Genomic DNA, 12,198 nt, shown 5'->3' on the forward strand with positions numbered 1-12,198 from the left:
CACACATACAGTTGGAAATGTTATTGCATGATTACAGTGTTCCTCTCCTTCTGCATAGTTATCGTATTTATGCATTTTGCACATGAATCAGAAGAGAAGTGTAATTACGTCCACTTTTCAAACTGAGCTACAAGATCCAAAGCTATCTGCTAAAGTGAAAAAAAAACAGACAAACAACTTGTGGCAAAAAAATGTTTGAAATGATACCTTTCTGTTTCTAAAAAACACAATGCTGAGGACGCGTTATTGAAAAAGCCTTCCTTATACTCTCGAGGGTCAAGTTGAATTTGATTTCACTCTTCCTGAGCAAAATGTGCAGCAGAGAAAGTTGAAATGACTTCAGTGAAGATATACATAAGTGCGATAAAGACATGTTTGCCTCAGTGTTTCTTTTCATTTATCAACTTTATACTGAAGCTATTTTTTTTTTTAGATCGAGGCCGAAATTACATTTGATTTGTTTACTGGCTAATACACACATCTGTATGTTAATAGAGACAATTTGTTGAGTGGTCAGTTTGTAAATGAGTGAGTGGACAGTGTCACGCTTAGCAGCATCCTGGTCTCTTTCCTCTCTGTACCCGCCTAACACGGCATAGTTCAAACATAAAAAATACATTTCCAACTGTAGATTGAGATTCACTTCAACAAAGCTGGAGGAAATTTTAAACACAACTTATGGTAAACAAAGTAAATACATTGCAGATATATCCCTGCAGCTCAAACCTTTTCAAAAAAAAAAAAAGGAGCTCACTATTTTCAAACAGAAAAAAAAAAAAAGAGTCTCGATTCTGTTCGTAGATTTTCCCAGAGGTCTGCGTCTCGTGGATTTCATTCCTGCAGGGGAGCAAAGATTATTACAATATTCAGATTACCGAGCAGGGAAATTAATTGGACTAATTAACATACAAGTAAATGATGATACCGTTAACACATTTCATTAACTCAAACTGTCATTCTATGTTCCTGCTGCACTTGGCATTGCATTACAATGAATTGAATTCATTAAATTATGCAAATGAAAGGAAGAACGACAGAACGACGAGTCCTTTTTTAGCGTTTTAGAGCACATTTAACGACGTCTTCAGCAAATTGACAAAGACTCAAAAAGCAGGTGCTTTCCACTCTGATTGACCAGATAAAGCTTTTCACAGACTACCATTAGAATTATGTTTGCAGGCACAAAAACCAGGTAGGCTTTAATACATGTTTAACTCTCTAATGCTGATATCTTGAGCCCATCATCGAGAAAAAAAAGAAAGGAACCGTGCCTAATTAGTAAAACATTCCATTTAGCTAAAGAGGTGCTGATAGTGATCCAGCTTCTTTTTTTTTCTACTCTGGAATTGTGATAATAGATAAATTATTCCAAAGGCTTGAAATGTACACATATCCACGTCATAAACAGTATATATATCTGTGAGCTTTGTTCAAAGTCATAAGACAGTACTTTGTTCTCCTGACATCTCCTGTGTGACATTATGTTGTGGTTAATTGAGGCTCCACACCTCCTCTGACCTCTGTGACTTCTGTCTGCATCCAAGCAGCAGCTACATGGGGAAGGTCAAGGGGTCAAACACATACCTCTCATCCAGCTCCCTTGGCTGCAGTGACATCTACTGGACTACTAACCCAGAGTGTAAGTCGTGGGGGACACAGAGACACACACACACACGGCAAGTCTCGGAAAAGACGCAGAACAAAAGGTTGCAAGTAATGGGAACAATTCTAACTTGTCTAACTGCTCAGTGATTTAAGTAGGAGAGATCGAGCCGCTCTGACAAACAGACAACGTGGAGACATTTAGCAAAATAAAAATGAAAGGAAAATTCAAGTGTAACAGAAAGTTTTATATTGGTGTTATATTGACATATTTATACAGGAGAAAAAAAGATGCTCTTTGAACGGTTCAATAGCTTCTTGCTAATTTTAACTCAAGAGGGTAAAGTATGAACGACTGAAGAGGACGTGTCCATGTCAGGAGAAATGAAAATCACATCGTTTTCATTTTGTCCAAACAACAAAAAAGAAAGATCCAATATGCCACCATAGTTCAGAGTTCAGTGTGTATTCAATAGAACTATTCAACAGTTGAGGGGTTCAGAGATCAAATAAAAAAACAAAAAAAAAAACAACAGGGAAATGCAACATACAAAGAAAAGGTATCAACACAAAGACAGACAATTTACAATTACTGAAAATGAATATAAAGGAGAGTTCCTTGAGAAGTGTACAAACAGTTTTATACAAAAAGGATAAAGGAGATCAAAGTGATGAGAATAGTGCTGTTAAGAGAGTACCGCTTTCAGAAATACACCGATTCTTCAACTGCATGATGGAGGAATACACTCGTAAAGAATCCAGCAGAGCTGAATCTATAACATGAACCCAGACTGTCATCAATGTTAAAAACAAAAACAAAAAAAAGAAGACAAATCTGACATGGTAGGATTCAGCGAGCATAGGTAACATGGTGACAGCTTATTTCACTTCAGCTTTTGGTCCATCGGCAACATTTCTTCACAACATCCCACCATGGCCCGAGTAGCTACAGGGGTGATTTACTCTACTTACATCACAGTCACAAGTCACCCTGAGTGTGGAGTCCGATTTGGCAATTACCTCCAAAAAAATGGCTTTATCTTCATATTACAATGCAAGTTCGTTTTTCTTTTCTTTTCTTTTTTTTGGGGGGAAAATCCTCCCCAAAAAAATGTCTTTTACAAAAACATCATTGAATCACATATAGTGGAGTCTTGAAATATCTTGGACTTTTAATATCACAAATGCATTTCTGTTACGTAAAGCCTGATATAAATAGCTTTTTCAGTCAAAATGTTTAACAAGCAAATAAAGAGTATCATATCAACAGTTCATGTCCAAGATCAATGACAATACAAAACGTTTGATTGTTTTTCATTTCCATCTGCAAAACGTCACAGGTAAGAGTGAAATAAGGAAAGCTCGCTATTCTGCAAGGAGGATGCTGAAGAAATCAATGCATAATATATATATATCTAAAACAAAGAACACAACGTGAATAAATTGCATGGACGTAAGCATTAAAATGACTTCAGCTGATAAAAGGAGCTCGATGATGAGATTGTGTCTGTAATCAAAAAGAGTACAGAACGAGCTTACCTATATTATACCAGGAAAGGTATAACACTTGACATGGAGAACATTTGCTCAAATTACCAATATTTTTTGAGGAAAACAAAAGTTAATCCAAACAAAATGGCATCCTACATTTTTTTAACGACACAGTATTTTACAAAATAAGGCATTTCCTTGTGTGTTTACTGCAATGTCTTTTCCATCTTCTTTAAGTCTCCACCGCTCGTTTTTCTCTCAGTAAAAACTCAACGTGGTTTTGACTATTTTCCGTGTTAAAATATATATTTATATATTTATAGTTTTTCTTCAAAACTTGAATAAAAATGCAGGTAGGAGTATACAGTATGAGAGAGGTCATGGAAGTTCGTAAGTGGGAGTGTAAATCACTCCATGACTTCGCTGGCGGCCACCGTGGTGACGAGCTGCAGAGGGATCTCGGCGTTGGCCAGGATGTCCTGGGCGGTGCTGGACCCCTGCTGGATGTTGGTGAGGATGAGGGTGGTCCCGCCTGCCGTGGTGATGATACTGTCTGAGGACCCCGTGGATTCCATCGAGGCGACCACGGCGCCGCCAGAGTTCACGCCTTTTTTGTTCTGATGAGTTTTAATGTGCTTCGCCAGGTGGTCGCTCCGCATGAAGCGCTTGGAGCATTCAGGGCAGACAAACTTCTTCTCTCCTGCCGGACAGAAAATACAGTTTCAAGTATAGAGTGTGAAACGGAATACACTCAGGAGAGGGTCAAACACACCATCTATCAGGGGATGTTTGACATGAGCTCAACAGCTCGTCTTATGAATTCAATATTTAACTAAGTCTGATAAATGTTGTAGGAGCTATAGAGACAACCTTAAATTAGTTCTTCAATGCCAACCTCACACTGACAAAAATTACACATTTATAACAATTTGACAATATAAGTCTGATCACAACTTCAATGATATGTAGAAACCTGGAATCACTTAACAACTTCTTGTAAAGTTAACTATTAACACTTAAACTCTTATATTAACATTAAGTGTTAATATAAGAGTTTAAGCTGACAGTGTAATGAAATGCTGCTCCAGCCTGGACTGTCAGATGTCAATGACACGTCTGGACAAAGAAAGACCAGGAGCTTAGATTTCTTCTCTTTCCTGACAGTAAATGTCATCAGAGAATGCAAATCATTATAAAGACCTAATAAGTCTCACTGTCTACTTCTTCCTGTATTCCTGCTTCCTTAAGTGTTTTAAATTGTTTGTTTTGTATCTCGACATCGTGTAAATGATGATTTCCGAGGCTTAAATTAAGGCTTAAATATTTCATGTGGAGCATCTTTTGACACAATGATGTCAAGTGTTCAGACCGAAAAGGAATCATTGGATAAAAATACCACTGAAAAGCTAAAGCTCACATAATGTTTCTGTTACATAATCTGATGTTAGCAACTACTTAGATTGCTAAGCAACAGTAAATATTTGTTCTGAAGCAGAAAATTACCAACCGAGTTTATGAAATCTAGATTTGTTCATCACAATGCTCTTTGATCCTAACCTGACATTTAACACATTAACCCAGATGCAGAAACCCGTCTCACACAGGGCACGGCTCAAATTAACCGTTTTTACTGATGTGTCCCTGATGTGCAAACAGAGGGAGCAGAAAAAGGGCACCTGTGTGTGTTCTTCTGTGTCTCTGCAGCTCGTCGCTGCGTGTGAACCTCTTTCCGCAGAACATCCAGCTGCAAACAAAAGGTCGCTCCCCAGAATGCCAGCGCAGGTGTGCTCGCAGGTGGGATGTCTTTCCGTATACTTTCCCACAGCCCGCGATGTGGCAGATGTGTTGCTTCTTCTTCCCCGTGCTGGATCCTCTGAGAAACACAGGCAAGGGGAGGTGATGTATTTTTTTGCTCTGCATAGTGGAAAAGATTCAGAGAGAAAAGCCGCTTCACTCACCTCCCACCCGACTCTTTACAGTTGGGGCAAGTGCACGCCACACGCCGCAGCCTTTTTCCCTCCTGGCCCAGCTGGTCGTCCTCGTCCACTAGCCTGACGTGAAGGTGGGACAGATCGCTGGTGTTCAGGGTGGAGTCGCTGCTCAGCTGCCAGTCTCCAGAGTCAGGCTCTTCTTTTATCCGAATGTCTAGAATACATGTGTTTGCATTTACAGCAAATCAATACAAGTTCATTTTTCAAAAAGCCTGCACAGTGAGAGAGCTGCTTTGTTGCAGCGAGTAACTGACAGCTTTGCAGCAAATTTCGGAAGTTGAAACTCAATTACAGCACTGTGATCAAATAATGAGTTAATAGACAGAAAATGTATAAATGAACATTTTGATCATTAAAATTACCCTGTGGCATACATGAGTGGCACACAATGAACGAGAGGTTGTTTCTACAAAAAGTGTAATGTCGTGACAATGTTTTGAAAGCTGAATTATACCAGGAATCAATACAAAGCTGCTTTAAGAATAAACTGTGTGTTTTGTTTATTTTGATCTCATGTTTTAACGAAGAAAAAAAAATGATTGACTTACAAACTTATTTTAAATATTGACTTATACATTATTCACTTCTTTAAAAAATGTTTTTTTATTTTGTGTGTATGACAAAAATCTTAAAATATTATGAATTATGAATTACAGCAGTGCTTTTAGTTCCAAGACATGTAAAACAATTTGGTTAAAGAAGCCGACTGATCGGTTTCTTTAAAAAATAAAAAGCTGCATTTATCAATGATTGTGACTTCAAATATTCCCAGCAAACATTTTCTTGTTTCATAAGACATTGTAGTCTCTTGCCACCGTTTAAAAACTGTATAAAACTGGTTCATTTTTTTTTTCTTGTTTTAGGCTAATTTTACAGGAAGAGCAAGGTGTCGAGAAAAAAGCATTTCTTCCCCAAAATTATTTATTTATTTTACTTTAGAGCAAAACAACTGCTCCATGTATACACGTTCCTGGAGGTTCAGGTTCAGTGTAAAGAAGGCTTTCACACAGAAATGGGTCCTAAAGCGCTGATATTTCATTGTTAACGTTTACTTTCTTTTACGCTTCATCGTTTCTCCGTTTCTCTCTAACCCCGTCTGCTCTCATGCAGGTATCAGCTGGAAACTGCGTGTGACAACAAGCACGCATTGAACTGTGGATGCCGTATCGAATGGTTTTATATTACATTGAGAACTGCATCACTAAAACAAACCAAGAAAACATGTTGTGTGCTGAGATGTGCTGAATGTTCAAATGATCAAAACTATAAAACTAAATGTGTTTTCTGACAAAAGTTGATGTTCAATCTACGTCTTACTAGTTGTTGAAAGACTTTTTCTTGTGAACAAGTTTTTATTATTCACAGAGGCCATGGCTGCTACCTGGGATCTTTTCAGATGAGCTGATTTAATTATCATCCAGAGACCTTCTTGATGACAGCACATAAAGCAAGACGTTTAGGGTTACATATTGATTTTGGAGAAAGGCCGTTAAAATGATAATGTCTGACATCCTTTCAACGAGAACATGAACAAGTTATAATAAAACAGAAAACTTTTTTGCGACATGTTGCTGTAGGCTTATTTAAGCAGGTTGAATAAACGTTAAAAAATTAGATCTTAGATGTTTAGAACGGATTTTAACGTGTTTTCAACAACATTTAAAGTTGAAAATTTCCATTTGTCTTGTCTACAAATTGATGTAGAATTCAAGTGCACAATAAACTTAAAATAGTATGTATCCTCCAACATACTCTTTTTAAATGTAATATTTTAAATATATTTTTATGTTGAGCAAAACAATCAAACAAAGACATTATATATTATTTTGACTTTCAATCTTTATAAAGACCCTGCACATTCTCACAGAAGTCGTACATTGTTCTGATTAGACCACTTGCAGGTTAGACAAGGGAGGAGCTGATCTTCTGCAAAATCCATGCACCAATAAGAATATTAAAGGTCTAACTTGTCCCACCCTAAAAGGTGTAAAGGAGTCATGAAGGTGTCAGTCAAACTTAGTGTGTTCACGCCCACACTGACCTGAGAGGAGGTCAAATTAGGCAAAGAGATCACAACAAACCTGAGTAGGTTTATTACAGGTGTGCATGTGTCTTTAAGAAAGAACTGTTTGCCCACATAAATTCTGCTACTGTACCTCCAATGTTGTCTGCGTCTCCTTCCTGCTGGGCCACTGAGTTGACTGTTACTGTCTGCAGGTTTGGGATCTGCCCCGTGCTGATGCTGACTTGATTGGAACCCAGTGACAGGGTCTGGACAGGAGCCAGGGTTATCTGCTGGGGCGGTGTTGTTGGCAGCTGGAGGTTCTGCAGATTCTGCACTCCCTGCACCTGAAAGGTCTGCCACTGGATCTGACCGGACGGTGTGACCGTCTGCGCTTGGATGATGAAGGTTCCTGGGTTTATCAGCTGCACGTTTTGCAGGTTCTGTCCACCTGCCCCTATCGACTGGACAACCTGACCATTGGTCGTTTGTATCGGTACCTGCTGGAGCTGGATGATGGGCTGGGCAGACGACACCTGCACACCCTGCTCCTGATTCTGGTGGATGAAGCCCTCCTGGAGACCAGAGCTCGAGTCTGCTTGCTCTGTAGTCACCGATGACAACGACGTGTCTTGTGTTAGCAGACCTGATTCGTTTGCTGGAATGTGAAGCTGAGAGGAAGACGTTGGCACAAATATCTCTTGATTTGCATTTGAGTCATTTACTGTTAGTGTCTGTGAGAGGTGATTATCCGTCTTTACCAGACTCTCTGAGCCTTCCCCAGGATGACTTGTCATGATCAGCTGGCCGTCAGCAGTGACCCCTGTCGCTATAGTCTGAGCACCAGACAGGCCAAGGGAGTCCAAGTCCAAACTGTTTATAGGAACAAAAGTGATGTTCCCAGGCAGGCCCATAGGCACATTAGTAACAACCTGACCCTGGTTGTTGAAAGCGGAGCTGCCAATAGAAACCCCCTGGATCTGCTGGACATGACCAGTCTGTGACATGAGGTTCTGGTTGTTATTAAGGATGTTTGCGGCGGAAGTCACACTGAGACTCTGGCTGCCATCTGGCAAGATCTGAATCTGCCCTGTGGCATCCTGAGTCAGAGTCGCTCCCTCCACGCCGGACGTGGAGAAGCTCAGTTGTCCATCGGATGTCTGAATATGAGGAATCACTTGGTACTGAATGTTAGGCACTGAGTTGGCAGAGTTGTCTGTTCCCGATGTCACAAAGATTGGCTGACTCTGTAAGTTCTGGAGAGGAAGAACATACTGTCCATTTGACGTCAATATTCCTTGACTTTGGATTTGTATCATTCCAGATTCATCTTTCACTGATGTGGGGGTCAGCACCTCCCATTTATCAGTCCCAGTGAGCTGCGTTGATGGATCTGATGTCTGAGGAGGGAAATTTGAAAAATAAATTATAGGCGCTTGTTGTTAATGAATTATCCTCAGTTATATAAAGCACCACATCAGACGTCTGGTAATAATCTGCTTTTCAAATTTGCGAGAACAGTCATTGTCTTGAAGTTGTACACAGCTCAACATGTTGAATCAAAAACAGTTTTTTTCAACTAAACGCATTAGCATTAGAAACACAATGAAGCAGGGAAAACACTCAGCAACATTTGGTAAAAGCCATGCAGGCAAACATTTCTTTTTGAATATTTTCAAACAGATGCTGTGTGTAAACCAAGAAAAACAGTTTAGTACTTTGTGTAGCAGCATGAGCTGTAATAAAGAGTCAGTTTGGGGTTGTTGGAACTAAGCTGAAGTGAAAGCCTTGAAGCCCAAATTGATAGACTCTCTGCAGTATTCGGTCTAAGGGCGTTTTCACATTAGACACAACTGTTTCGTACACTGTCCATACACGAAAGCTCCCCCTCCCCCGCTAGTCTGCGTTCACATAAGTAACATTGTTCCATGAACGACTACACTTGCACATGTACACATCGCGGTACAGCAGGAGGCAGTATGCACATAGTTGGTTTGCAAAATCGCCCAAAAAGCAGAAAAAAGAAAAAGAAGCAACCATGGCAACGACGGGCTGAGTCCATCCTGGTTACTGTGGATGTTTTTGATATTTCTGAGACGCCAACAACGACCCTCTTTCTAAACACACGTCTACAATGAAGCTCAGAAGATGAAATACGTAGAATTACGTCATATAGCGGCCACTTCCTTGTTTGAGCACAGATGCGTTCACACAGAGTACAAGTGAATAGTGCCCGGGACCACCGACCCCTTCAAGCAGATTCGGGCACAGTATGTTTGTGTTCACACTGATCAAATGAACTGGACTTTAGGGTCAAGTGTACTCAGGTCAAAAGTGTGAAACCACCCTAATTCAATTTTGCTGAAAAATAACACAACTATTCACCAATTTATGTTGTTACAAATTATCCCTGCACTCAAGTTAACGTCTTTTGTCTGTCTACTCGCCATTATATTGAATAGTTTCTGCTGATAACATGTCTACACTCCTGCAATTTAACTTATTTATCACTGATTGCACAGCTCTGGACCGCTCTCTGTTTTTGCACATTTACATCTACCTCCAGCAAAGTATTATGTATTTAATCTTTTCATATTTAAGACTAGTAATGCTAAGTTAAATCCTGGTTGTATATATTCCCATTCTTAGTTTTGATATTTTTAGTGCTTATTTACTTTGTATTTAATATTATATTGTGTTTTTTGCTAATATTGTGTGTTTGGACAACCTGCTGCTGTAACGCCACAATTTCCCAGATTGGGATCAATAAATGAATTCTATTCTATTATTCTATATTCTGTTTAAAAAGCTTTTGTCCAAAGGGGAACAACATACATGAGAATTTCTGATGAAGAAATGAAAACCCAAAGCCTGGAAAGAGAACATGTTCAACTATATTTTCCTCCCACCAAAGCCAGAAACCAGCAAGGTTCCTCAAAAATATGAAGAAAAAATGAAATACTATCTGTTTTACATTTGTTAAACAAACATATAAACCAAACCATATGAAGATTTAACAACTGCAGCATACTGGCCAGAATACATAGATGGTCAACTAAAGGTTGGACTAGAAGGATTACAGGTGCTCTGTTTAGACTTAATAGAAAAAACTGTTAAGAAAAAGAAGAAATATCATCGTGTTTTGATGTTAAATTGCAGTGGCTATAATTAAAAGAAAGCAATGCAAGCTTCGCTATATTCCCACCACCAATTTAGTGATTGAAGGCTTCACGTCTGCTGTAGCTGTGTCAGATCAAGCAGAGGTGCTGACTTACCACATCAGCTGCAGCACCTCTGTCCCCCTCTGACGTCGGTGACCCAACCTTAGTGCAGGTGGTTGCTAGAAGGTCGAGAGGTGATTGCAGAGTGTCCTACCCCAACGAGCAAGTTTAAAAGGAAAAAAGTGGGTGGCCATTAGTTAGGGCCAAAATTTAAGAGTGACTCATAGCCTTAGAGCAACGAATGAGGGTTGGAGGTTAAAGGAGTTTCTTGTCCTGTGTTGAGCCTCCCAGGCAACACCCAGGTAGAGTTGAGGTCTGGTTTACAGTCTGCCACTTCAGTTGAACTTGGGGGCGGCAGTAGCTCAGTCTGTAGGGACTTGGACTAGGAGGAGGGTTGCCGGTTCAAGTCCTGGTGCGGACCAAATATGGAAGTTGGTCTGGTAGCTGGAGAGGTGCCAGATCACTTAGTGAGCACTGCCGAGGTGCCCTTGAGCAAGGCACCAAACCCCCCCACCACTCTGACATCTCTCCATTAGTGCATGTTCATAGGATCCTGTTTGTGCATGTTTCAGACTATGTGTGTGTTCATAACTTACAGAGTGTAAAAACTGAATTTCCCCTTGCATAAATTAAATCTTAACTTTGGGAGATGATATTTTTAGGGTTTCTGGGAGGAAGCGTTGCCTGGGGGGTTCAAGTCAAGGTAACCATACCCCTCCTTCAATTTTGAAATGTGTGGAGTACTATTAGCAGCACTCAGGTAGAGGAGACGTAGAAACGACGTATAATGGGAGTCACTGTGTCTTACCTGACTGCCCCTGCCCTCCTCCTGCTGCAGAAAGTCTCCGTGACTGCTGTCCGCGTCCAGTGCAGACATCTCCTCTGGGTTCATCGGCTGTTCTGGGGCTATGTAAAAAAACATATAGCTAAGAGTGGAAAGAGCCGAAGCTAACGTTAGCAAACAAACCTGACAACCACACAGAGGATTAGCTTAAGTTTTTAACGTTATAAAAAATTGGCAGACATGCTCAGATACAATCACGTTTTTCTCTACCAGGTGCAACAAAACCCCGTTATGAAAACAAAGACGTGGTAATCAAACGTTTAAGAAGATCTAGCTAATGATGTGTCCAAGGCAAGCTATCTTAGTGGTCTAAGCTAACGAGGCTACGGCTAACTTAGCCGCGATGATTAGCTCTATCACCATAAGGGTCCCTGCTAGCCTGCTAGCTAGCTAAATTAGCCAGAGGATGCCTGTGATAACGTTAGCATGTTAGCTTACGAGGTTAGAGAATACGATCAGATATTACTTACCAGTCATTGCGTGACTTGCTTTGAAACGAACAGCCTTGGTAGTCACAAGCCACCGGACATGATCAACACATTAAATTGATTGTATACGCGTAAAAATAGATGATAACTGTCAGTATTTTTTTCTATTTTGATTGACGGGCGGTAGGTAACACAAAGGGTGGGGCCTCCTGTGTTGACTGGGACAATTTGCGTCACAGACAGGAAGTCCCGCCTTCCTGCTCAAAGATGATTGGTTATTAATGTTCCACACTGTGTTTTAATTTGTCAGTTCATGTGTCAACCATCTTTTGTGAGAGTCTTTTCCTGTTATTATGCATGATCAGTTTTACAGTGAAGATGGTTGTTAGTGTTTTAGTTACATTGTGTACTTTAACTTACACTGATATTCAGACCGCGTACCGACGAAAACTTGTATTACCTGGTAAACTTACAACAGCAGTAAATCTCGATCCATTTACTGGCATAATACAATTTAGTTATTGAAACATACTTTTATTTTGATTGTTAAAATGTTTGAAACGTCTCATGGCCCCAAAATGCTTAGAATAGCCTAACTTCATGTTATGAATATTTTTAG

General features: G+C 40.0%; 1 protein-coding gene across 4 annotated transcripts; it reads right to left on the reverse strand.

The window, feature by feature from the left end:
• Nucleotides 1–1,829: 1,829 nt before the first annotated feature.
• On the reverse strand, nt 1,830–11,806 carry sp3a (sp3a transcription factor). Of its 4 annotated transcripts, none has more exons than XM_061054470.1 (7): nt 11,622–11,806; nt 11,116–11,213; nt 10,362–10,457; nt 7,241–8,486; nt 5,052–5,238; nt 4,770–4,966; nt 1,830–3,793 (listed from the first exon to the last, which is right to left on the reverse strand). In XM_061054470.1, the coding sequence occupies exons 1-7, from the start codon at nt 11,626–11,628 to the stop codon at nt 3,501–3,503; spliced, it is 2,124 nt and encodes a 707-aa protein (XP_060910453.1). In that variant the 5' UTR covers nt 11,629–11,806; the 3' UTR covers nt 1,830–3,500. The 4 variants fall into 4 exon arrangements, with proteins under 4 accessions (XP_060910453.1, XP_060910452.1, XP_060910455.1 ...); XM_061054469.1 differs by having other exon boundaries at nt 11,116–11,233; XM_061054472.1 differs by lacking the exon at nt 10,362–10,457.
• Nucleotides 11,807–12,198: the final 392 nt, after the last annotated feature.

Source organism: Labrus mixtus, chromosome 13 (assembly GCF_963584025.1).
Source record: "Labrus mixtus chromosome 13, fLabMix1.1, whole genome shotgun sequence".
In the NCBI taxonomy this organism is placed as follows: Eukaryota; Metazoa; Chordata; class Actinopteri; order Labriformes; family Labridae; genus Labrus; species Labrus mixtus.

What these genes read in the sequence shown, in the direction of transcription:
- sp3a (XM_061054469.1), bottom strand. Translation starts at nt 11,229, where the DNA reads ATGTTTTTTTACATAGCCCCAGAACAGCCGATGAACCCAGAGGAGATG. An exon ending in GAGGTGCTGCAGCTGATGTG is followed by an intron (nt 8,487 to 10,361) that starts GTAAGTCAGCAC and finishes TTCCCTCCTCAG; the next exon opens with ACATCAGATCCATCAACGCA. An exon ending in AGACGCAGACAACATTGGAG is followed by an intron (nt 5,239 to 7,240) that starts GTACAGTAGCAG and finishes CATGTATTCTAG; the next exon opens with ACATTCGGATAAAAGAAGAG.